This window comes from Mesoplodon mirus (genome assembly GCF_964341445.2).
Source record: "Mesoplodon mirus genome assembly, chromosome: 18".
Lineage (NCBI taxonomy): Eukaryota > Metazoa > Chordata > Mammalia > Artiodactyla > Ziphiidae > Mesoplodon > Mesoplodon mirus.
In genome coordinates, this window is record NC_138994.1 from 14,070,303 (window position 1) to 14,098,092 (window position 27,790).

General features: G+C 42.7%; 1 protein-coding gene across 2 annotated transcripts in view; it reads right to left on the minus strand.

Annotated features, from left to right (window-relative positions):
- Positions 1 to 27,790, minus strand: part of RPTOR (regulatory associated protein of MTOR complex 1) — a 339,786-nt gene that overhangs the window by 239,215 nt on the left and 72,781 nt on the right. For both annotated transcript variants that reach the window (XM_082603639.1, XM_082603638.1), the window contains exons 2-3: positions 19,151 to 19,253; positions 1,095 to 1,177 (exon numbers count right to left, since the gene is read on the minus strand). In XM_082603639.1, the coding sequence (XP_082459765.1) occupies positions 1,095 to 1,177; positions 19,151 to 19,253 (186 nt within the window). The remainder of the gene's footprint in view (positions 1 to 1,094; positions 1,178 to 19,150; positions 19,254 to 27,790) is intronic.

A 27,790-nucleotide genomic window follows, 5' to 3' on the forward strand; every position in this document is an offset into this window, starting at 1 on the left:
AGGACAAGAGTCCATTACTGACTTGAAAAGTTAGAAATGCAAAGCACAAGGACACACCAGCGGCACAGAGATGTTTTGTGACATTAGTCACCTGGCACCATAAGCAACAGTAAAAATTACCAAGGGCACCATCACGGGCAGGAACAAATTTATTCCTGGCCATTCTCTTCTCTTGGAATGTAAATAATCCATGAAGAATTCCTAAATCCAGATCATGTGGATAAATAATCCACGAACGAAAATCCCAGGCAGGCAAGTGCTCGTTCTCCAAGACATTCCCATTAGGCTTACGCCCGAAAAGGAGAAGCAAAGACCCATGGGAGGCACGCCGGCAAGGCCACCTGCTCACCACCCCCTCCTTGTCACATCCTGTAGATAATTCCAGAACCAGCATCACACAAAGCTGTATGGAAAGGCACCTCCATAAACACCCCAGATTTCTAATTTTCTATTAGAATTATTAAATCCTCAAACTAGTTAATGAGAAAGACTAAATAAAATCGGTCTTTGGGCAGTTTACAAATAACTTGAGATCTAAAGGCAATCTGACAGAGTTGTTATATTCTATACCACTTTTCTTTTTTAAAAACGGTAAGATATAGGCAACAAAAGACACAGTAACTGGTAACTGACTCCCTAAAAAGAACCTTACCTTTTGAATCAAAGGCAAAGCATATAACAGGTGTCACCTTTTGAATGTTGACTGCTTTTTTCCTCAACTATTTGAAAATTGAAGATGGGAGAAACAGCTCTAACTAGTTGAGGTTGCAGAAAATGACTGAAAATACATTTCCTGTGTAAAATAAAAACCGTGATTTAAGAGTAACATGAAAAAGACTTTTTCTTTTCTAAATATTTCAGGGGGAAGCGTAGGCAAAATAAATAACAGACCATCCAATTAATGGCTCACACTAGGGCATGTGCTTCATTATCCATGGAGCACATCAACAGACAGAAAGGGGTTGCAAGCCTGCCACGGGGAGTGTCCAATCACTGGATTATGTGAGGTGAGGATCTGGATTCAAAGATTGTTTAAAACCAAGAAACTAAATTTCCCTGTAAGAAAGAAAAAGGAAAGCAAATAAAGAGCTTACCCTTGGCTGCCAGTTCTCGTACTGCTTCTGTAAATTCGCACCAATGGTTTCCAGGGCTTTCTGAGGACCCATTGACAGAGGATCTGGGAAAGCAATGAGAAGGAGAAAGTTCTTTATTTGTGTATTTCCTTCTTGCTAAACCTCTCTTTCAGAGTTTCCTCTCACACAAGTCACTTCAAAGTCACCTCTGACTAAAGACAACACAACAGGGCTTGAGGTTTACCTGTGTTTAGCTAGACTTATGCAACCGCTAAGGCACCCGAATAGACTGAAAAGCCACAACTCTTCACCTTTCTAGAGAAAATTGTTTTTACTAACATCACTGGCCCCGTGATTGTTTCCTTTCATCCACCTTTGTTATTTCAGCACCTATGGTTCTCTTGCCCTCTTACTGCTTTATCTTATGCTCCTATTCAGGCCCAGGCTGTGATTCTGTGGAAACAGAGACCCTGTGGACAAGGGGTCCTGTACACCTATTCATTCCAGGTTTACCTATTCACTTCAGGAGGAGCTTCTAGAGCAAATAACTCTAGACCAGCAAGTCCTGAAATTTATTTGGTCTTGAGTCCTTTTCACACTCTAAAATCGTGGAGTATCCCAAAGAACCTTTGTTTATGTGGTTGTACCTATCGGCATTTACTATATTCAAAATTTAGATGAGAAATTTTAAAATATATCTTTATTCATTGAAAAGTAATAACACTCTGTATGAGTCTCTAGATCCATCCACGTCTCTACAAATGACCCAATTTCATTCCTTTTTATGGCTGAGTAATATTCCACTGTACATAGGTACCACATCTTTATCCATTCATCTGTCGATGGGCATTTAGGTTGCTTCCATGACCTGGCTGTTGTAAACAGTGCTGCAATGAACATTGGGATGCATGTGTCTTTTTGAATGATGGTTTTCTCGGGGTATATGCCCAGTAGTGGGATTGCTGGGTTATATGGTAATTCTATTTTTAGTTTTTTAAGGAACATCCATACTGTTCTCCATAGTGGCTATATCAATTTACATTCCCACCAACAGTGCAAGAGGGTTCCCTTTTCTCCACACCCTCTCCAGCATTTGTTGTTTGTAGATTTTCTGATGATGCCCATTCTAACCGGTGTGAGGTGATACCTCATTGTAGTTTTGATTTGCATTTCGCTAATAATTAGTGATGTTGAGCAGCTTTTCATGTGCTTCTTGGCCATTGTATGTCTTCTTTGGAGAAATGTCTATTTAGGTCTTATGCCCATTTTTTGATTGGGTTGTTTGCTTTTTTAATATTGAGCTGCATGAACTGTTTATATATCTTGGAGATTAATCCTTTGTCCGTTGATTCATTTGTAAATATTTTCTCCCATTCTGAGGGTTGATTTTTGTCTTGCTTATAGTTTCCTTTGCTTTGCAAAAGCTTTTAAGTTTCATTAGGTCCCATTTGTTTATTTTTGTTTTTATTTCCATTACTCTAGGAAGTGGATCAAAAAAGATCTTGCTGTGATTTATGTCAAAGAGTATTCTTCCTATGTTTTCCTCTAAGAGTTTTATAGTGTCTGGTCTTACATTTAGGTCTTTAATCCATTTTGAGTTTATTTTTGTGTATGGTGTTAGGGAGTATTCTAATTTCATTCTTTTACATGTAGCTGTCCAGTGTTCCCAGCACCACTTACTGAAGAGACTGTCTTTTCTCCATTGTATATCCTTGCCTCCTTTGTCATAGATTAGTTGACCACAGGTGCATGGGTTTATCTCTGGGCTTTCTATCCTGTTCCATTGATCTTATATTTCTGTTTTTGTGCCAGTACCATACTGTCTTGATTACTGTAGCTTTGTAGTATAGTCTGAACTCAGGAGTCTGATTCCTCCAGCTCCACATTTTTCCCTCAAGACTGCTTTGGCTATTCAGGGTCCTTTGTGTCTCCATATAAATTTTAAGATCTTTTGCTCTAGTTCTGTAAAAAATGCCACAGGTAATTTGACAGGGATTGATTGCATTGAATCTGTAGATTGTTTTGGGTAGTGTAGTCATTTTCACAATACTGATTCTTCCAATCCAAGAACATCGTATATCCATCTGTGTCATCTTTGATTTCTTTCATCAGTGTCTTATAGTCTTCAGAGTACAGGTCTTTTACCTCCTTAGGTTTATTCCTAGGTATTTTATTCTTTTTGTTGCAGTGGTGAATGGGATTGTTTCCTTAATTTCTCTTTCAGATTTTTCATCATTAGTGTACAGGAATGCAAGAGATTTCTGTGCATTAATTTTGTATCCTGCAACTTTACCAAATTCATTGATTATCTCTAGTAGTTTTCTGGTGGCATCTTTAGGATTCTCTATGTATAGTATCATGTCATCTGCAAACAGTGACAGTTTTACTTCTTCTTTTTCAATTTGTATTCCTTTTATTTCTTTTTCTTCTCTGATTGCCGTGGCTAGGACTTACAAAACTATGTTGAATAATAGTGGTGAGAGTGGACATCCTTGTCTCGTTCCTGATCTTAGAGGAAATGCTTTCAGTTTTTCACCATTGAGAATGATGTTTGCTGTGGGTTTGTCGCATATGGCCTTTATGATGTTGAGGTAGGTTCCCTCTATGCCCACTATCTGGAGAGTTTTTATCATAAATCGGTGTTGAATTCTGTCAAAAGCTTTTTCTGCATCTATTGAGATGATCATATGGTTTTTCATCTTCAATTTGTTAATATGGTATCATGTTATCATGTATCATGTTGATTGATTTGCATATATTGAAGAATCCTGCATCCCTGGAATAAATCCCACTTGATCATGGTGAATGATCCTTTTAACGTGTTGTTGGATTCTGTTTCCCAGTATTTTGCTGAGGATTTTTGCATCTATATTCATCAGTGATATTGGTCTGTAACTTTCTTTCTTTGTAGTATCTTTGTCTGGTTTTGGTATCAGGGTGATGGTGGCCTTGTAGAATGAGTTTGGGAGTGTTCTTTCCTCTGCAATTTTTTGGAAGAGTTTGAGAAGGATGGGTGTTAGCTCTTCTCTAAACGTTTGATAGAATTCATCTGTGAAGCCACCTGGTCCTGGACTTTTGTTTGTTGTAAGGTTTTTTTAATCACAGTTTCAATTTCATTACTTGTGATGGGTCTGTTTATATTTTCTATTTCTTCCTGGTTCAGTCTTGGAAGGTTATACCTTTCCAAGAATTTGTCCATTTCTTCCAGGTTGTCCATTTTATTGGTGTAGAGTTGCTTGTAGTAGTCTCTTATGATGCCTTGTATTTCTGTGGTGTCCACTGTAACTTCTCCTTTTTCATTTCTAATTTTATTGATTTGAGTCCTCTCCCTCTTTTCCTTGATGAGTCTGGCTAAAGGTTTATCTATTTTGTTTATCTTCTCAAAGAACCAGCTTTTAGTTTTATTGATCTTTGCTATTGTTTTCTTTGTTTCTATTTCATTTATTTCTGCTCTGATCTTTATGATTTCTTTCCTTCTGCTAACTTTGGGTTTTGCTTGTTCTTCTTTCTCTAGTGCCTTTAGGTGTAAGGTTACATTGTTTATTTGAGATTTTTCTTGTTTCTTGAGGTAGGGTCGTATTGCTATAAACTTCTCTCTTAGAAGTGCTTTTGCTGCATCCCATGGGTTTTGGATCGTTGTGTTTTCGTTGTAATTTGTCTCTAGGCACTTTTTTGATTTCCTCTTTGATTTCTTCAGTGATCTCTTGGTTACTTAGTAACATATTGTTTAGCTTCCATGTGTTTGTGTTTTTTAATGTTTTTTTCCCTGTAATTGCTTTCTAATCTCATAGCACTGTGGTCAGAGAAGATGCTTGATATGATTTCAATTTTCTTAAATTTACTGAGGATTGATTTGTGACCTAAGATGTGATCTATCCTGGAGAATGTTCCGTGCGCACTTGAGAAGAAAGTGTAATATAGGACATTATAGGATGGAATGTCCTATAAATATCAATTAAATCTATCTGGTCTATTGTGTCATTTAAAGCTTGTGTTTCCTTATTAATTTTCTGTCTGGATGATCTGTCCATTGGTGTAAGTGAGGTGTTAAAGTCGCCCACTCTTATTGTGTTACTGTTGATTTCCACTTTTATAGCTGTTAGCAGTTGCCTTATGTATTGAGGTGCTCCTACGTTGCGTGCATATATATTTATAATTGTTATATCTTCTTCTTGGATTGATCCCTTAATCATTATGTAGTGTCCTTCCTTGTCTCTTGGAACATTGTTTATTTTAAATTCTATTTTTCCTGATATGAGTATTGCTACTCCAGCTTTCTTCTGATTTCCATTTGCATGGAATATCTTTTTCCATCCCCTCACTTTCAGTCTGTATGTGTCCCTAGGTCTGAAGTGGGTCTCTTGTAGACAGTATATATATGGGTCTTGTTTTGGTGTCCATTCAGCGAGCCTGTGTCTTTTGGTTGAAGCATTTAATCCATTCACGTTTAAGGTAATTACCGATATGTATGTTCCTATTACCATTTTCTTAATTGTTACTGGTTTGTTTTTGTAGGTCCTTTTCTTCTCTTGTGTTTCCCACTTAGAGAAGTTCCTTTAGCATTTGTTGTAGAGCTGGTTTGGTGGTGCTGAATTCTCTTAGCTTTTGCTTGTGTGTAAAACTTTTGATTTCTCTGTCAAATCTGAATAAGATCCTTGCTGGGTAGAGTAATCTTGGTTGTAGGTTCTTCCCTTTCATCACTTTAAATATATCGTGCCACTCCCTTCTGGCTTGTAGAGTTTCTGCTGAGAAACCAGCTGTTAACCTTATGGGAGTGCCCTTGTTATGTTGTCGTTTCTCCCTTGTTGCTTTCAATAATTTTTCTTTGTCTTTAATTTTTGTCAGTTTGATTACTATGTGTCTCGGTGTGTTTCTCCTTGGGTTTATCCTGCCTGGGACTCTCTGCGCTTCCTGGACTTGGGTGGCTATTTCATTTCCCATGTTAGGGAACTTTTCGACTATAATCTCTTCAAATATTTTCTTGGGTCCTTTCTCTCTCTCTTCTCCTTCTGGGACCCCTGTAATGTGAATGTTGGTGCATTTAATGTTGTCCCAGAGGTCTCTTAGGTCTTCATTTCTTTGCATTCTTCTTTCTTTATCCTGTTCCACGGCAATGAATTCCACCATTCTGTCTTCCAGGTCACTTATCCATTCTTCTGCTTCAGTTATTCTGCTACTGATTCCTTCTAGTATATTTTTCATTTCAGCTACTGTATTGTTCATCTCTGTTTGTTTGTTCTTTAATTCTTCTAGGTGTTTGTTCTTTAATTCTTCTAGGTCTCTGTTAAACATTTCTTGCATCTTCTCCATCTTTGCCTCCATTCTTTTTCCGAGGTCCTGGATCATCTTCACTATCATTATTATGAATTCTTTTTCTGGAAGGTTGCCTATCTCCACTTCATTTAGTTGTTTTTTCTGGGGTTTTATCTTGTTCCTTCATCTGGTACAAAGTCCTCTGCCTTTTCATTTTGTCTATCTTTCTGTGAATGTGGTTTTCCTTCCACAGGTTGCAGAATTGTAGCTCTTCTTGCTCCTGCTCTCTGCCCTCTGGTGGATGAGGCTATCTAAGAGGGCTGTGCAAGCTTCCTGATGGTGGGTAGAGCTGGGTGTTGCTCTGTTGGGCAGAGCTCAGTAAAACTTTAATCCACTTGTCTGCTGATGGGTGGGGCTGAGTTCCCTTCCTGTTGGTTGTTTGGCCTGAGGCAACCCAGCAGGTCGCCTACCAGGCTCTTTGGTGGGGCTAATGGCGGACTCTGGGAGGGCTCATGCAAAGGAGTACTTCCCAGAACTTCTGCTGCCAGTGTCCCACGGTGAGCCACAGCCACCCCCTGCCTCTGCAGGAGACCCTCCAACACTAGCAGGTAGGTCTGGTTCAGTCTCCTATGGGGTCACTGCTCCTTCCCCTGGGTCCCGATGCACACACTACTTTGTGTGTGCCCTCCAAGAGTGGAGTCTCTGTTTCCCCCAGTCCTGTCAAAGTCCTGCAATCAAATCCTGCTAGCCTTCAAAGTCTGATTCTCTAGGAATTTCTCCTCCCGTTGCCGGACCCCCAGGTTGGGAAGCCTGACGCAGGGCTCAGAACCTTCACTCCAGTGGGTGGGTTTCTGTGGTATAAGTGTTCTCCAGTTTGTGAGTCAACCACCCAGCAGTTATGGGATTTGATTTTATTGTGATTGCACCCCTCCTACCGTCTCATTGTGGCTTCCCCTTTGTCTTTGGATGTCTTTGGATATATTTTTTGGTGAGTTCCAGTGTCTTCCTGTCGATGACTGTTCAGCAGTTAGTTGTGATTCCGGTGCTCTCGCAAGAGGGAGTGAGAGGCCAATAACATCTTAACATTATTACAAAATAGTCCCAACCCCGTGGATCCTTGAAGGGGTCTCAGGAACCCCCAGTGGTCCACAGACCACACTTTAACAGCTGTAAGAAACTGTTTTCAACAGTCTCTAATTTCAATCAGAAAGCATTTTTTTCAAAGGAAGAGGTTAGACTACTGGATAGGTAGAATACTTAAGTCTTTTATCTAATTCTCCTCCAAACTGTGACTAATTCTTCCACTCTATGTTCTGGATTCCAGATCGTTCCACTTTTTCAGACACTAAACTCCATGCTCTAGGATATCCAGCCTCTCTCTTTTAACCAGAGCATTCCCATGGGCTTCTTTGAACTCAAAGTTATACATATATATTTAACTTAAGGCAGATAGCATCACAAGGCTTTCAAAAAAACAGCAGCAGTCCTGCCCCTCCATCCACATCCCAAGCCTCACTTCTGAGAGGACAGAACTGTCCTCTCTTCGGCCACCATCCCACTCCCCCATTCCCTACTCTCCCAACATAACCACATCACATTTTTATTAAATTAATATTCAGTGTTTTACATTAGTAATGCCTGTGGAAATATTATTCAATGCTGAGCCAAGTAGTGTATGAAAATGACATCTTTCTTGAATTGTTTTTCAGTCTCCTTGTTTTCCATGTATTAATACTAACTCTGCCCCAACTCTCCCTCTCAAATACTATCTTCCACAAAGTATATCAGCTAATCTCTCCTCTCCTCCTGGCCACTGCTGAACAATCCCGCCCTGGTAGAGAATTCGAGATTCCTCTTTGTAGAAATGGAATGACTCCCAAGAAAAGAGCCTAAAGGGACTGGGGGGACAATAACAAAAGGTCTAATGTTAGTGTCATCAGAGTCTCAGAAAGAGAAACGTAAGTGCAGAGCTCAAAAAGTAGTTGAAGATATAATTCCTGTTAACTTCCCCAATTTGGTAAGAGATGTAAACTAATAGATTCCAGAAGCTCAGTGAACCACAAACAGGATTAACCCAAGGAAACCACATCCTGACACATCATAATCCAATTGTTAAAAAACAAAAGACAGGAAATTCCCTGGCAGTCCAGTAGTTAGGACTCTCACTGCCGGGGTCTGGGTTCAATCCCTGGTCAGGGAACTAAGATCCCACAAGCCACATGGCACCACCAAAAAAAAAAAAAAAAAAGAAAGACAAAGAAAAATCAGATCATAAACACAGAATCAGGAATGGGAAAAGCTCTGGATTTCCCAACAGCATTATAAGCAATGCCTTCAAATCCTCTGTGAAAATAATTTCAACCTGATATTCAAGTCTGAGGGTAAAATACAGGTCTTTTCAGACATGTAAACACAAAACCTGTATCTCATGTTCCTCTTCTTGGGAAACAGGCCACAAAAAAAGGCAACAAAGGATCCAGGAAATGAGACAGAGAGACAGTGAGAAACAGACAGAGAGAAACAGAAAAAGAAAAACCACAAGACACCCATGTACCAGATCCAGAGACCAAGGAGACCAACGGGAGCTAGAGGAGTGTTTTTTTAAAAAGTAACAGATTATCTGAGCACTGGAAAAAATATTGATAGCATTTGACAGATGTACTGGAATATATGTAAAAAATAAAATAAACTCATAAGTTCACAGAAAATTTAGCAAATTTGTAACTACAGGGGAAAAGGTTATATATACATGTATAGACAAGAAAGGACTCAATCAGAGTAGCCCCTCTGGGAAGGGTGGGAGCAGGACAGAGCTCTTTCTTAATCTACCTTTTAGTACTATTCGATTTTTAAGATATGCATATGTTACCTTGATAAAAATAACACAAAATGAATTATAAAATTAAGTAACAGGACTTTAGAGTTGGAAGAGGCCTTTACCATGGACATGTCAAAGTCATCAAGGACTCTTCATAGAGACGCCAGGCCCCACCCTGGAAAGTCTAATTCAATAGCTTCAGAAGAGGCCAGTGACCTGATGAGCAGCTCTGGCTGAGGGAAACCTGGTGAAAATTGGGTTGTAACTAACTTATCTGGAAGAATTATGGTAAACTTGTTTTAACCCATAACTAAAGAAATTAGATGTTAATCTTTGTCTCTCTCTGATATGGCAGGAACAGAGTGTTAAGGTCTCAAAAGAATTATAATGACAGCAATCAACGCTGCTGTAATCTGAATCACAAGACTGGCAAGAGACAGGAATGAATTGAGATCTGAAAAGTTAAATTTAAGGGCCACCTAAGTGCACAGGGAAGGGAAACAGAGCAAAGGGAACCAAAGCAAAGGGAAGCAGAAAACAACTTCAACAAATTGAAGCCATCAAATAGCTGGTCATGTCCTGTGCATGATGACCAACAGAGTAAATGTCAGAGCTGGTTTGAACGCGTCTAATTCATGCATCCACACTTCCATGCAGTGCCCTTGTGGTCAGCGCTCTGGCCACAGGCAACCTATGGCTAAGAGAACAGAAGTGGTTTCCTCTGTAAAAAGATAAAGGCCTGCCCAGGAATCACATTGATCAGTGGCAGCTCTTAGGCACATCCTCTAAAGAACCACGACAAAGGCAAAGGGAGGGAGGGAGTTCCAAAGGCCCAGAGTGCTGGGAGGACGAAAACTACACCTCCTCCTCGGACTTCACCCTCTGGAAAGCCCAGGCCCCCACCTGCCCCTTCCTCCCCCCACTGTTCCCAGCGAGGGCGTGTGGAAAGCATGTGGGAGCTGGAGAGAGCCACGCCACACTTCTCTGTGCACCTCACCGATGGCCCAGCAGACACTGGAGCCTCATCAGTAGTGGCGGCTGACAGCAGCACCCACTCTTCTTCCCCTGGTCTCAGATCAAAATACCACCACCCAAGGGAGGAGCAGGGGCAGCTACCGGCCATCCATCAGGCTGTGATCAACTAAGTGAGGCTGTCACATCCGACCCACTGGGAATCCCTGCAGTCAATTAGTTTTATGGTTTCCTCCCAAGAATATGACAGCGAGTGGGAGAGGGGGAGGTGAAGAGAGAGAAAGAATGAGGACAACTAGAATGGTGCATTTAATACCACATTTACTAAAATAAACAACTAAATAACTTAAGTAAACTAAAATTAAATTCCTGGGTGGATACTGCTGACAATGTTATCAATCTGATGTAGGGTGAAGTAGACAGAACATGAATTTAAAATTGTAGTTCTGTCTTAATAAAACACTTCTCTTCTAATACCTTCACGGGTTTCTACTTAATGAACGAAGTGAATTAGTGAGTGAGTGGGTGGGTGGGTGGATAGATGGATGGAAAGAAAAGTAGATGGTAATTGGCATTTGTATAAAATTTTAGCTCTTGATAAATATCCCTGCCTGCAAGCTTTTCAGCATAACCCTCTGTATTTCATAACGCTTAGAACTTCACAATGACATGGACTTAGTCCAACCCACCTCATAACAAAGAAGAGAAAGCTGAAGCTTAAAGCAGTCAAATGACTTAGTCCAAGGTCACAAAGGTTCCTGGTGGTGCTGGCATTCAGCCAGCCCAAAAAGTGGAGCCTTTTTTACCTCCCCATCTTCTTCACATTTACACAACCCAACTACCATGTCCTCTCCAATTTTCCTTCAAAAGAACCTGCGCCCCATCACTGCAACTACGTTGGTCACTACGTGATGGTCACTACAACCATCAGCTACAACTGTATTGGTCCAACCAGCAGCACCTCGTGTTGACACTACTGAGACTCCCTGCTCCCAGCCAGCTCCTGAAGACGCTGCAGGGAGCAGAGGGCAGAGGCCAGGGAGCGCAGTAGGGCTCACTGACCTGTCTCCTCTCAACCCACTGACCTGTCTCCTCTCAACAGACCAGCACAGTGAGTCCTTCTAAAATAATACTTCTATGATGTCACTCCCCCAAAAGGCCTATGGTGCCTCCTGAATGCTCCCACTTAGATAACATGCAAAATCAGCAGAGATAACAGGCTCTGTCAATACAGTGGAGCCCAGGGCCTGGGTGACTAGAAGGTGACAAGAGACAAGATGGGCTTCCAGGCCACTGATAATATTGTTTCTTGATCTGGGTCTGATCAGTTTGGGAAAAGTTATCAACTACATACTTGAATCAGTGCACCTTCCTGAACATATGCTATCCTTCAGTACAAATTGAAAGTTTAGAAACATGTAGAGCTCACTGCTCAAGGAACGTTTGCACTTCTTTGTAGCTTGTATTTAGTGGACATTTCCTAAGTATTTGTTCATCGACTTATTAACTGAGAACTGCCTCCCAGATCAAGTGCAAATTTCTTTATATGTCTTTCAAGGACTCTGCCACTAATCAGTTGTGTAACTAATTTTTGCTTGAGAAAGTACTTAATGGCAAAAAGGCCACTGAAATCAGAAATGGTTTTTAATGGCTCTGTATTCTATTAGCCATAATATCATCTACATACATTTTATAAGTAGTAGCGCACAGAGTGAGAGGTATTTCATCTCATGGAGCTCAAGGATAGAGTTGGGAGCCCCTTAGCTGTACGGCCTGTGGCAGTAACTCTCTGGCTAATGGCCCAACCCCGATCCTCCCAGTACCTGAGGGTCCTAGGAAGGGAGCCAGAATCCTGCAGGAGCCTTCTCTACAATTAAGCCCCATCTTAACCACTCAACCTCCCTCCCGACATATCCACAAGTAGACCAGGTCCCTATTATCTTTTGCTGTGTTGTATACAAACACCAAGAGCTGGATGTGTTCTCAAAAGAGCTGAGGGGGTGGTTGGGACGCCTTGTTTTAAGTATGGGCCTCGCTGTTTAACAACAAGTCACTTTGCACAGTAGAGAGGAAGGGAGGATCCGAGCAGTTACACAGTCCTCCTTCGGGGGAAACCCAGACACTACTACAAGAGGCTGGCGTCACCGGACAGAGAAAACAGGGTTTAAACCAGGAGCCCCTTAGAGCAAGGGTCCCAGGTGCAGGCATGGGGCGTGCCCCAGCATCCAGCAGCAGGGCCCGGGCAAGCCCAGCAAGCGCTCCCAGGGCTCGGTCCCCACCACCAGGCTCCTTCTCTTCCTGGGGTCCTTCACCTCCTGTGCAGCACCCCCCACCCGTGTGGCCCATTCCGACTCCCCCACATCTGCTGAGTTCGAGGGGCCTGTCTCCCTTGCTCTGGTCTTGTCTCCAGCGAAATCCCAAGGATCACGACCTACATTTCTTCTGTGTATACCTCTACACTTAACACGTAGATCTCTACTTAACAAACATCTGTTGACCAACTCGACTATCTCTCAAGCCCAAGTCTGATGTAAGAATCAGACGACACTCTGTGAAAGTGTCTGTAAAACCAAGAGCGACACGCAAAGGCCTTCCACCACTATTTTTAGCTCATCAACACAGGTCTCTTAATGCCCACTTGTGTGGAGGGAAGAAGAAAATGCTTTTCTCTAAGGAATAAGGGAAACAAAGCAGAGTGCCTCCCAAATATTTCCTTAGGATAACCAAATTCCCAAGCATCCGACAAACCCATAGCCTTCTTACCTGTGACACACGGTTACCATTAGCTAGACATAAAAGACATCAAGGCTAAATTATACTCCTTCCTGTTCAGCACTCAGCTCATCTACACTCTGTTTTAAAACACAGATTCCTCCAGCAGGTATGGGAGCACCGTTCTTTAGCGGGATTGTTTTTACTTTAATGTGGGGCCATAAAACAAAACAGCTTCCCCCCTGCTTCCCTGAGTGTCGGCCTCCATGAAATAAAACAGCATCTTATTATCTACAGGAACGAGGGGTGGGGCGGGGAGAGGCGTTTAGCTCCCGGACCACGCCTACAGCCTCATGTCTGCGCACACACCCCTGCCGGGCTACTCAGGGCCTGTGCGCCTTTCCTCCTCTCTCAGTCGGAGCTCGGAAGCCGGGCCTTGGCTGTGCAACAGCCCAGCAGGGAGGGCAGGCCATCACTGCAGAGTACTGTGGTTGCAACCTCTACTCACTTGTTCTGGCACCACAGGAAAACCTAAAGGGCCGCTTCAGGGACTCTTATATCCTCTGAGCCTCTGGAAGTAGGATTCTCCCCAACGTGTATGGAGACTGTGCACACACAGGTACACAAAAAGGGACTGGAAAGTAAGAATCTATTTCTCAAGCTCCCAGACCCCTTGTCCCTGAGATCAGGGCAGTTTCAACCAGCACAGTCTCACCAGTTTCATGTGTGTCTGCAGCCATAAAGCAATCAACTCGTAATCCCTACCCAGCCCTGTGCACAGAAGCACAGGGCTCTTTCCCCTCTCCTTTGGGGCGAGCACACAGAACGGAGCAGAGGTAGCACAGACGCAGGAAGAGCTCAAGCTCCCACCCACACCTTGGCCTGCTGGGTGGGGTGGGGAGGCGGGTGCAGGCCTGTGGGGGCTGCTCCTGGCTGAGGGCAGTCCCCATGCTAAGCCCAGTTCACGCTCCAGTTAATCTCCCTCCAGCCAAAAGGTGGGTGCCATCATCAGCTCCATTTTGCAGATGAGGAAACTAAGGCCCCAAATGGTTAAGGGACTCACTGAGTGAAACAGCTGGAATGAATAAGCTGGGGTCTTGACGAGTGCAAAGCCTTTTGAATTCTGGTGACAGAGCACAAAATGCTAAGACCACATATAAAACATCGATTGGTTGCCTTCTAAACGGAAACATCTTTTTAGGTTATGTGAAGGCACCAACCCCTGCAGGGGGTCTTCCTTGGGACTCCTTCCCCACCCATGACATACTCCAGGTATTCCCATCCTGAAAAAGGCAGAACCAACCCGTCATCGAGCCTGGGTCTCCTTGCCTCGCCAGCCAAGCCTTCACTGTCCCTCTCTCCTTCGCTCTCCAGGCTCCCAGCATCTCTCATTCAACTGCAGCCACAGCTTGTGACAATGCCAACCTGAAACTCTCATCCAGTGGCAGCCGGCCCTCCTCCTACCTCTGCCCACCCAGAGGGGTCCCCGTCCCAGGCGGTGCCCCTCCCCACTCACTCACGGCCTGGCTCTGCTCCTCTCCCTCTGGTCACTGCACATTCTCAGCAGGTGACGTCCCCCAAATCCCTTTCTCCAACCAGAGAGGTCTTTCCTGCTGTCTGCTGGAAGGTGGCTCTACTCTGAGCATTCCAGAAGCACCTTACCTTACACAAAATGTAATCCCATTATCTCCCCAGCCCAGCTGGCCCCCAACTCTCCATCTTGGTTACTGATATATATATCATCATCCCTTGAGCTAGCCAAGAATGAAACCTAAAGCACTTGTTGAAAATGCTGAAATCCCTTCTTGAACAATCCTAAAGCCACTGGGGGGAGGGGCAGGTCTGGGCAAGGTTGGCACCTGCTCTAGGATGAGGGTAACTGCGGCAGCCCAGAATGAGCTGTCAAGTCCAGTCAGGGGCTCAGAGCCTGTACGGGGGAAGGAAAGAAGGTATGTCTGTGGAGCGGTGACCCATATGGGGTATCGGAGCCCAGGCAATGAGGAGGCTGGACACCTGTGGGGGAAGCAGCTGGGTATAAAATAAAGGAGTGTGATGACAGACAGGGATAAGAAGTTGGTTCACACAGGAGGATTCATCAAATTAGTAAATATATTAAGGATGAAGGATACCAAGGTTCTCACTGTCAGAGGAAGAGTTATAAATATGGAAAATTCCTTTTGGTTTGGAATGGGAGGCACTAATGTAATGCATGTTTTTTATTTGTATAGATAATACTGAAATATAGATATGAATGTGTGTCCACACGGAAACACATACACATATTATGCACATGTGTGCATTCCCTTGCTCCGTCCAATGAGAGAGGCAATGGGAGAAACAACACAGTACACAGCTCCAATAAGAACACCTAGAACCCAGATCTCAGTTTTCAAATTCTATTTGCCACTAAAAGGAACTGGGCTCCTTGGAGAGATGGCTGATCCCAGGAATGGAGCAGGGAAAGACAAGATGAGATAGAAAGTACAGATGTAACTCTAAGGACGATGGAAGCAAGACAAAAGGCCGTATAAGCCAGTGGGAATGGGTTCCCACTAGCTAAATGGGAAATAAGTGGAGTATCAAGATAAATGATGGTAATATTGGACTATAATCCACTGATTATAATATAAAATAGGAATAAAAATATATAAAATATAAAAAAGGAAACCATGAGTTCAAATTGAATAAACTGAAAGTCTGATGAAGAAAGAAATATTAACGCAGCCAAAGCACCTCTTCCCCCAAAATACTTATTAACTACAAAAGGGAAGGGGGCGGATTTCACAGCTGAAGTTCAGGTACCACACCAACTTAATCAAGTGATAAAAGAGTTACATAACCAGCAATGGGATAAATCAAAGTCACATGCCACCTGACAGGACACCATGGAGGAAGGCGGATCTCTTCCATGACACTCTTGCCAAAGAGGCATAAACAAAATTTAATCCCGAGGAAACATCAGGGTTGTTCTGCTAAACAGAGCACCGGTGATCTTCTGAATGTCAAGGTCATGAAGGTTAAGGAAAGACTGAGGCCTGCTGCAGCCTGAATGAGACTAAATTAAGGGCAATGGGTGATACAGCGAAGGGTCCTTGTGCCATAAAGGACCTTATGGGGACACCTGGCAAACTTGAATGCAGCCTGAGGCTTACCCAGTAGCAGGGCATCCATGTTAATCCCCTGTCTGTGAAGACGGAGTTGTCATTATGAAAGAGAAACTCTTGTTTGTAGGAATCACACACTAAAGGATTCCAAGGTGATGGAGCATCATTTCAGCAGCTTACTTTCAAATAATCAGGAAAGACACTGCTTAGTGCTCTACTTGCAACTTTTGAAAATGTTTTTTCAAAATAAAAATTAAAATATAGGCTGCTAGACACCATTAAAAATTTGCTGAATCAAATCTCTAAGAGTTTTTTTTTCTTATCCCATATTGTTAAAATCACCAACATAAGGACCCACTTTTTAATAAAAGCCAAGCGAAATTTTTTCAACTTAAAAAAGGCAATGTGGGGACTTCCCTGGTGGCGCAGTGGATAAGAATCCGCCTGCCAACACAGGGGACACGGGTTTGATCCCTGGTCCGGGAAGATCCCACATGCTGCGGAGCAACTAAGCCTGTATGCCACAACCACTGAGCCCACGGGCCACAACTACTGAAGCCTGTGCACCTGGAGCCCACGCTCCGCAACAAGAGAAGCCACTGCAAGGAGAAGCCCGCGCACTGCAACGAAGAGTGGCCCCCACTCACCACAGCTAGAGAAAGCCCACACAGCGACAAAGACCCAATGCAGCCATAAACAAACAAACAAATAAATAAATAAAATTAAATTTAAAAAAAGGCAATGTGCCCTTTTGAATTAAAAATCCATCGAAATTATTACAAAGTAGATTGCATACCTGAATTGCAAAATTTTTTTAAGAACACAATATTAAAAAATCTATTCATTTGCTGGATTTCACACCAAGAAGGAAGTAAGGAATTCTTTGCGTTTTCATTACCATTGTCCCATAAATACTGATCAAAGAGACTGGGTGAGTGAGATGTGAGGGAGGATTCTTTGATTTCTATTTGGGGACAGGAGGGTAGGAGGCAAAGGATCCCTAGAGAATCTAATAAAAACCAAGGGCCCTCAGCCCGGAAGGTGCAATGCTGTACTCAGACACCACCAACCAACCACACAATCCCAGCGGGCTCACGCATCCCTAGGAGTACACACTAGGATCCAGGTTGAGAAGCCCTGTGTTAAAAAACCTAACAGAAGAGTAGTTAAAGAGGGAGGAAATAGAAAACAATTGATTAAATTCAGCTTTGACAAGGGATAAATGAAGTGGAAACAGTCAGTGGTGGCTAATAAGAAGTCAATTTCAATCGGCACAGTCACCAGGGGATGGCAGAGAGCCAAGAAAGCATCTAAGGAAACTGGCCACAGAAAACAGCTACTGACACCGGGCTTGGGGAACAAGGGGCCTATGCTTCAGGCAGGAGGCTGTGAAACAAAGGCTGTCATCCTAAGACACCCCCAAAGAGTGGCGAGACAGGTAAGTGGGAAAAATAACTTTTTTTCCAATTCAGATTATAATAAATTTGTAATTTTTACTATTTAAAGTAGATAAAGGGAATTTCTGCTTTTGCTTAGAATAGAAAAAGCTGGGGCGGGGGGGGGGGGTTGCCCTGATCCTACCAACAAGAGAAAGCTGAATAATCAGTGACGGAAACAAAGGAAAATTCATACTATGATGGCTTCATTGGTAAATCACACTAAAATTTAGAGAAGAAATAATACCCAAATCAATACAAACTCTTCCATAAAAAAGAAAAGATGGGAATATTTCTCAACTCATTTAATGAGACCAAGCATTATTTTGGTACCAAAACCAAACAAATATGTTTTTTTTTTTTGGTTTGGTTTATATGAGAAAACTATAGACCAATATCCTTCATAAACAGAGATGCAAAATTCCTTAACAGAATATTAGCAGTCAAATCCAGGAACATATGAAAAAGATAATACAAGTGAGGTTTATGCCAGAAATTCAAGGTTGGCTCAACAACCAAAAAATCAATCCATATAATTCACCACATCAACAGACTAAAAGAGAAAAGCCAGGTGATTATCTCAACATGTTGAGAAAGCATTTTATAAGATGCAACATTGATTCTTTTTTTTTTTTTTTTGCGGTACGCGGGCCTCTCACTGTTGTGGCCTCTCTCGTTGCAGAGCACAGGCTCCGGACGCACAGGCTCAGTGGCCATGGCTCACGGGCCCAGCCGCTCCGCGGCATGTGGGATCTTCCCGGACCGGGACACGAACCCGTGTCCCTGCATCGGCAGGTGGACTCTCAACCACTGCGCCACCAGGGAAGCCCCAACATTGATTCTTGACAGAAACTCTCAGCAAACTAAAAATAGAAGTGAACTTCTTACCTTAGAAAAGGCATCAGAAAAAAACTTTGGCTAATGTCCTATTTAGTGGTGGGAGCCTAATGCATTCTCCCTAAGACCAGAAACAAGTGAAGGTTGTGCACACTCACCATTTCCAGTCAGCACTGTGCTAAGATGCTCCGAGGAGGATGACGACAAAGAACAGCCTCGCCTCCTCCTGGAAAGAGCTAGGTGGGACTCCTCACTGTGCAACTGAGGCACCTGCATGCAGGCATCAGTCATTCAGGTTTAAGTGTATATAACTTGTATTGGGCTTCCCTGGTGGCGCAGTGGTTGAGAATCTGCCTGCCAATGCAGGGGACACGGGTTCGAGCCCTGGTCTGGGAAGATCCCACATGCCGCGGAGCAACTAGGCCCATGAGCCACAACTACTGAGCCTGTGTGTCTGGAGCTTGTGCTCTGCAAAAAGAGAGGCCGCGACAGTGAGAGACCTATGCACTGCGATGAAGAGTGGCCCCCGCTTGCCGCAACCAGAGAAAGCCCACGCACAAAAACGAAGACCCAACACAGCCATAAATAAATAAATAGATAGATAGATAAATAGATAGATAAATGAATGAATGAATAAATAAATAAATAAATAAAACTTGTACTACATGCCAGACGCAGGACAAATTTAAAGGAGAAAATTATATAATCCAATAGTCATTATCTTATCAATTTTTCTTGAGACACTTTCTCCATTGCAAGTCATAAGTGAATGTATCTAAAATAGCCTAAAGGTTATATAACTGCAAAATGAAATAAAATCTTCAGATTTACCCAAACCAATCACAGGCCTGCACTGGAACAGGACAGTGGAGGCAAGCCCTGCCAAGCCCAGAACCCCACGCAGTGATCCCTGCAACAGGCTGTAAGAGAGGGACCCATGCTTACCAATCCAGCATTCCAAACGTGCACAAGGAGTAGTCTTCACCACATCTGGAGGGTCCACACCAACATTCAGGCACAAAACTAAGGCAACGCTGACGGTCTTCATCTAGAAACACAACAGAAAAAACAAATAATTCAATATGAAGCTCACTGATGAGTCTTCCAGTTGTTAAAATGTTCCCAGACACACGGAGCCCTCTGCTTCTGCAGCCAGTCTTCAGTCGCCTGTTACCTGTGCCACCCCAGGGGTATTTCACAAGTAACACAGGGTTTCAGAGTCAAGTAAGCAGATGGGGAAGAGTACATGGCAGGATAGGCTTTTCTCAGGCTTCCTTATGATATACTTCCAGAAACAGAATTATTTGATCAAAAGATATAAACATTTTAAGACACTTGATACATTCTGCCAAATTACTTCGCAAAAACTCTGCACAAATTTACATTCTGACCAGTTCATCATTATTCTCATTATTTAAAATTGGTAATCATTTGATGAGAGAGAAATTGTCATACTGATTTAGTTTGCATTCTTTAGTATTAATAAAGCTGAATATTTTTTCAAATATTTGTATCCTTTATCTTTTGTGGATTTTCTACTCATGTTTATACTACCATTTATTTACTAACATTAGTGATCTTTTCTAATTGGTTTTCATGTACTCTTTACAAATTAAAGATGGCATCCACATAATTTATTGTAAATATTTCCCTAGTCTAGTGTTTGCCATTGGATTCCTTCCTGTTTCTTGACATACCGAAGCCCTGGACCCATCAGCTGATACATCTTCCTCCACACCTGCTCCTGCTCCAACTCCGATGTCCCAGTGTTAGAAAACGTCAGCCCTGCCTATCCAGCTGCTCAAACCAGAAATCTGGAACTCATCCTTCATTAGTTCACTTGTTCAACAGATATTTACTAAGCACCTACCAGGTGCCAACTGCTATTTTTACAAAATGAAGATACATTAGTAAATCAAAGAAATAAAATTCCTGGGACTTCCCTCGTGGTCCAGGGGTTAAGACTCCGCGTTCCCAATGCAGGGGGCACGAGTTCGACCCCTAGTCAGGGAAATAAGATCTCGTATGCTGCACAGCACAGCCAAATAAATAAATAAATAAAAGAAAAATCCCTGCAAGGAGGGGCAGGTATCATTTCAAATAGGGTGGCCGCTAGGAAGACCACCTGAGCCTCTGCTCCCTCCACCAGGCTCCTGAGCGCCAGCGCCCACTGTGACTCCCCGTCCACCTCTTTTGTCCTGCTCCTGAATGTCTCTGAGTCTGTCCACTTCACTATCCGCCAGCTCTAAGCCACCACCACGTCCAACCTGTGCTCCACCATTTTCCCAGGACCCCTTCCCCTGCCTCCCCCAGTCCAGGCTTCCAAACACATTGGCACACTGCCCTGTTTTCAATCAGTTCCCAAAACCTTCAAGATCCACTGTGAACTGCTCCACATGCTATTCAAGCCTCATAAGCTCCAGATCCTGCCAAGCTCTTCACTCACATTAAGTCTCACCCTTGGTCTGCCGGCATGACCTCTGGGTCTTCAAACACAGCCCCTCAGGGCTCCTTGCACGGCCTCACCAGCTCGGGGTCTCTCGGGTTCACACCTCCACTCCTCGGGGAGGCCTTCCCAGACCCTGTCAGGGCAGAGCCACCTGCTCAACGCCACCCCAGCATCCATGTCCTCCTCTTGGTGGAGCCAGGCCCATCCATGCTCCTCTGTGCACCTGCAGCTCCTCCAAGGTCAGAGTTGACATGCAGGAGCAGACACCTGGCCCAGGCCCAGCTCAGTGACCATCTGCTGAGTGGGTGAATACAGGGATTTTCCTCTAACGTTTTCACTTGTTTCACACTTCACCCTTTTAATCCAGCTGGATATTATTTTGGTATATGGTACCAGGTGAGGATTAATTTTTTCTCAGAAAACTACCCAATGGTGCCAATTCCCCCTGTTAAATAATCTCCCCAAACTCACAGGTTTGTAGTGTCTCCTCTAGCATATATTCCCACATAGACAAATTCTATTTCTGGGTCACATACTTCACTGATTTAACTAATTTATCTTCACAACATTTCACAATGCTTGGGAGAGCCTGGTTTTCTTCACAATTTTTTAAAAACTTTTACTTGGCTACATTTATATTCACCTATTTTTTCCAAATTAATCGTTATTCAATTTCTTAATCACATGGAGATTTTGATTAAAATTGTTTAATCAAACTGCGGGCCTCTCACTGTTGTGGCCTCTCCCGTTGCGGAGCGCAGGCTCAGCGGCCATGGCTCACGGGCCCAGCCGCTCCGCAGCATGTGGGATCTTCCCAGACCGGGGCACGAACCCGTGTCCCCTGCCTCGGCAGGCGGACTCTCAACCACTGTGCCACCAGGGAAGCCCTTCTTCACAGCATTTCTTATCATGAAAAATAAGTGGGAGCAACCTAAATTTTAAGCAAATAAGGGAATGTTTAAGCACACCATTATATACTCTTAACAGAATGACACTTAGATTAAATTCTTAAAATGTTAAATGAATAGAAATGGATTCAAAATACAAAAAAAATTACATTAAACATATACACTAAACTTGGCAAGACATGACATCCTTATGATATTCTATTTTTCCATACAGGAACACAGTGTGTTTCTCTGTTTATTCAAATTTTCTTTTTTCTTTAATATTTATTTGGCTGCGCTGGGTTGGATCTTTAGTTGCGGCATGCAGGATCTTTAGTTGTGGCACATGGGATTTTCAGTTGCAGCAGGTGGGCTCTTAGCTGCAGCATGCGGGATCTAGTTGCCTGACAAGGGATCGAACCCAGGCCCCCTGCGTTGGGAGTGCGGAGTCTTAACCACTGGACCACCAGGGAAGTCCCTCAAATTTTCTTTTAATTTTTCTCAGTAATGTTTAGTTAAACATTACTCCTTAGTTTACTTCTTTATGTTTAGTTAAACATTACTTCTTAGATGTTTAGTTAAACATCTTCGCCAAGTCCTGGTCATTTTTTTAAAGATTATTCCTGGATTGTTCATGACTATTTGGGGACAATATGCTACTATACATGTATTTTGCCCATAGTAGTTTCTTACTGATAATTGCTGATATACCAGAATAATGTTTTGTGTTTTTTTTTTTTTCATCCTCACCTTCCCAGGCTTTATCCACCAGAGAATGCCCTTTTCTTTAATCCAGAAACAGGAGATAAAACCTGCGGCAGAATCTACACTCATTAGCTCTTCTGCAAGAATATAATTTGGGTAACAGTGACTTTTCTTTATAGAGATTCACCGATGGAATTGGAATTGTTTATTTTGCTTTGGAAACTTGTTTCCCCAGCCAAACCGAGGTCCCTTTGAGGATTTTCTGACTCCCTAATCAGTTAACAATTTTGAATATCATATTCTCTTACCAGTGGAGATCTTTGAAAACTAAAAGACAGAGAGCAGAAGGGACGGGAGAACTCCCACGTGGACCTTGGGAAGTGACCTTTATTCTTCCCCCCCAAACCCCCCACCCAGGCATCCTATTTATTTTTTTTTTCATATTTTATTTTATTTTTTTTGAATTTTGTTTTTTTTTACACAGCAGGCTCTTATTAGTTATCTATTTTATACATATTAGTGTATATATGTCAATCCCAATCTCCCATTTCATCCCACCACCACCAACCCCCCATCAGAATAATGTTTAAGTCACTTTACTAAATTCTTAATTAAACGTAACTGCTTTTAGGCGACTCTCTCCAGGTCTTGTTAGTATACAAACATACTGTCTGTGACTAATGATGAGTCTCTCTCATTCTTTCCAATAGATCGTTCCTCTTTTTCTTTTTTAGGTCTTATGGCATTATACAGATCTTCCAAAATCATATTACTAATAATTACAAAATGATGATAGTGGTGATCTTTGCACTTGGTTTTAATAAAATTGTCATAAATGTTTCATCATTGAGAATGATGATGGTTACTGATTTGATATAATCTTTATTACGGCAAGAAAATATTCCTCTGTTCAAACAGAATTTAAAGTTATGGGGCTTCCCTGGTGGCGCAGTGGTTGAGAGTCCGCCTGCCAATGCAGGGGACACTGGTTCGTGCCCCGGTCCGGGAAGATCCCACATGCCGCGGAGCGGCTGGGCCCGTGAGCCATGGCCGCTGAGCCTGCGCGTCCGGAGCCTATGCTCCGCAATGGGAGAGGCCACAACAGTGGGAGGCCCACGTACCACAAAAAAAATAAAAATAAAAATAAAATAATAAAGTTATATGGGGAAAAAAGGAAGTATTTTTGTCTCTTCTCTCCCAACACTTAAAAAAAGGATTTACTGAGACTTCCCTGTTGGTCCAGTGGTAAAGAATCCACCTTCCAATGCAGGGATGTGGGTTCGATCCCTGGTTGGGGAACTAAGATCCCACGTGCCGCGGGGCAAGTAAACCCGCCTGCCACAACTACTGAGCTCATGCACCTCAACTAGAGAGCCCGCATGCCGCAAACTGCAGAGCCCACGCGCCCTGGACTCCGCGCGCCACAACTCCAGAGCCCACATGCCCTGGAGCCCGTGCACCACAACTAGAGAGAAGCCCACGCGGTGCAACGAAGAGCCCACGTACCGCAACTAAGACCCGACAGCCAAAAAAAAATAAATACTCTTAAAAAAAAAGAAACAAAAAGCATTTATTAATAATAATTTCACTCTTTAAAGGAACTGCAACCCTGCCTCCAAAGACATACTGAAGAGAGGAACAGTATCTTCCCAGAGACATGCCAGAATCTTCTCATTATGAACCATAAGAAACAAATGGTCCCTTGACCTAATGTCAGGAGAAAGGGCTGAAAAGTAATCAGAGAATAACAAAAGTTTTATTTATTAGTCATTTTCCAATATTTAACTGATCAGTATCAATAATCCCATACAGATGATTGATTATTTTACAGCAAACTCACTCTGAGTATAAGCTGCTTAAAAGTAGAAGTTTCTGGGAAACATTTCTGTCGTCTTCCAATGGCCATGGTGAATAATTACTAATACCTGCCCTTTACCATTTTTAAATCAAGGGCATTTCTTCTGTGCTCTATAACGTGGAACTTTGAGGTTTCCATGAGGTGTGGATTAAACCCGGGAGCAAGTTCCAAGTTGCTTCCTAAGGAAAATGTTGCTTTTCTTACAGTCATCCGAGGACCCCTCTGGGTGCGAGGGAAGCCTCCTGTGGAGAAAACATTCCATATGGATCAGGGTCTCTGCTTAGACTGTCTGTGCCACTACAGTTTTGTGTTTTGTCCTCAATCTGCAAAGACAGCCTACTCTCAGACAGTATGTTCCTCTCACAAAGCCCCGGTGAAGGACACTATACTCAGGGGTCTGCTCTAAGGCTCAGCCCACCCACTGCTCCTCAGCCAAGCCCCTGCCTGCTGTGGACCCAGGAGAAAGAGGGTGAGCCGGCCTTCCAGGCTGATGAGAGCTCAGGAACACCCCACATCACCCCTTCTTCTTACCTCCAGGCATCTACGGCTAGGTCTCAAGCCCAGTTGTTTCTGATCATTTCTGAGCAAGAATGGCCTCCACACGCCAGTGCTTCCTCCTTAACTGGCACTGTGCTACGCAGTCACCAAAAGGCCATGAACTAGGAAAGGTGGTTGTGTGCCGCCCTTAGGGAGGCATGGAGAGAGTAAAGAGTTTGGGCGGAGGCGCCAGGATTATACCCTGGTCGCTGGGATTTCAAAGCTCCATTGCTGGAGCATCTGCTGCTTCTTCTTCTTAATCTCTCTGTTGTCAGGCAGGTGGTACAGGATGAGATAGGGCATTTATGCAGCATTCCTATGCTCTCTGATCATAATCCTATTTCTTCTACCTCGGCTGACACTCTAGACAAATTGCATTCCCTCCACCTCTACAACTGCAGTTAATGAACTTAAAATAACGATTCTCAGTAAAATAAATAATTTCTAATTTCATTATAAAAAGTATGATCTCTGAGGCTCTCCAAGTCCTTAGACAGAAATACTAATGGAAGCACTATCATCGATCGCTCTTTAGTCCTGCAAGGCAGCTAATGGGCCTCACCTCACCAGGCCTCCACCAAGTGTAGTGCTCATTACTAATCAAACATTACTGACAGCAACAGTTTCTCCGTTATTGCTTTGAAGGTGAGCAATAGGAAAGCACGGCCCTCAGAGAGAAAGTGTAAAATTAGCTACACTCCATAAATTAAGATATTAAAGGAATTAATTTGATTCATCCTGGCATATATAATACACACCTAACCCTACATCCTGCCTTTTTATACCTTTTAAGAAAACAAGGGAAAACGTCTCAAGAATATATTGACCCATGAACTAGAAACATGTATTTGACCTAACACCTAGCTACCAATCTAATTCCACAATTGGGCAAAAGACAATACCAGTAAATATCCTTAAGCCAATCAAATATGTCTTTGCTCCCCTGCAAATTGTCATGGCATTGGCTTGATTTCAAATGTGGTGGATTTTAAATTCTTAGCTATACCCTAAAGTGTCTTTTTGGTATTTTATTTTCATTTCTATGGCAACCTCATTCCAAAAATTCTAGATTCATGTTTTTAATAATACAGTTATAGCATTAAGAAAATATAAGGGCTATCAAATTTACTGTGCCAAAAATTGCATAATAGTACATAAAATAACCATTTTGAATTTTAAAACATTTCTTCTCCAATGTCATACAATTGAAGATGACAGAGTTATATCCCTAGAGGTTAATTTCGAATTTGAAAAGAGTATCATTTTGAGAAGCTCTAAAACATTAAGTGATCACTGAAAACGTATGACCTTGGACATGTCGGTTAATTCCAATCTCTCCTGAACAACTCTCTCACCCTAAAATGATGCAGATGATCTCTCAGGCCCCAAGATTTCTCTGATCCTAAAGTTTTGACTCCAGGACTGGTCTCTTCAGCCATACCGGAAGTATCCCTAAAGACATGGAGCACCCTGCCTTACGATTCTGAACCCAACCTAGAGGGCTCAACATCACCTTGGCTACAAGGTGGGAGAGGCTGGGGACAGTCGGGCAGTGGGGGCCTGACGCTGTTGTAACAGCCTGGGCAGTTTCCCATACAATCCTCTGGTGCCAGATGTGTTTTGAAATTCATGATTTTTCCAATTTACAAAAAAATAATATGGTATATATCCCATATCGCATGTAAAATACCAAGAAGGGTCTGGAGTAACATCCTATTCAAAACCATTAAAATTTCCACTGAAATGCACAAATATCAACTATCCATGGAATAAAGACTATCAATAACCTCATACCAGCTCACAACCCAGTTGTGCCCCCAAATGAGTTGCAAAAACATTTCCAGTATTCAGAGCTTTTGGATTTCAGAATTGCAGATAAGGGCCTGTGGACCCTGATCACTGCCTCTGCTTGAAAGCCTCTGTATACTGCTTGTCACCTTGCTGATTAAAAATACATTAATTCCTGTCACCGAAGAATTCAAAACAAGATCACAAGGAATTCCTTTATTGGTTTCTTCCTACTTAATTATTTGATAACTATATATTTTTTAAAAGATACAGTGGATCAAACCTGAGTACAAATTCACAGGCTGGCGTGCAATGACACCCAAGCTGTTATACAGAATGAAGAAATTATATAGGTTAAACTGGCCAATCACTGCTTTCTGCTCCCCAGACCGAGAGTCTGACTCACTCCTATTCCTTCCAACATAAACAACTGAGCGTAATGGAAAATACACAGAAAGCAAGACTAGGATTTGCCATATATGCCACAACATTCACTGTTCCCCTGTTTGTCTGAGGGCAAAGCCATCCAATTCCCAGCAGTGCTCATTAAGATTCAGAGCATCAAGCAAAAACTTTGAGCAGAGCAGAAGCTATACAAATGCAAAATTTATAAAGAAAGTCAGAAACTAGAACATATAGCAAACAGAGTAGTACACCACAGGAGGGGTGGGGGGAATCGAGTTGTTGAAGAAAAGGAAAAACCAGTTTGCCTCCTAACTCCCATCCCAAAGACTGCTAGAAAGAAGTGAATAATAAACCTAACAAGAAGCACATCAAATGGAATTTTTGCAACCAAGACCAATAATACAAAACAAGATCCTCATCAGCAGCAGCAACTGTGTGAACCTGGGCAACCCCGGTTGTCTATTCCTTTGCTCATTTCAATGGGAATTGGCAATGAGGGAGTGGTTCTTGAATGTCTGAGTTCAGTTTGTTACCTTGAGCCACAGGCCTAATTTGGGTTTAAACACTCCTTTTTGAGGCCAAATTCTGTCTATATTCCCGTTTTTAAATCTACGTTCACTCCTATAAAATAGCCTAATAAAAAGTGAAGACACAAGAGGTAACTTTTCAACATCGAAAATTAAAAAGTCTCATCCAGAGCTCCTGTCTTAGATGTGTGCAGAGCCCTCCCTCCCTCACCCTTCCCACCCCATCCAAACGCTCAGGACATGTGGAGCACGTGTACCTCCAACATTAGGACCCTTAGGAAATTTATGTTTCTAAAAGCCAAATTAAAGAACTGAATACAAAATAGGTTGATTATAGGGACTTCCCGGTGGTCCAGTAGTTAAGACTCCATGCTCCCAATGCAGGGGACCTGGGTTCAATCCCTAGTCAGGGACCTAGATCCCACATGC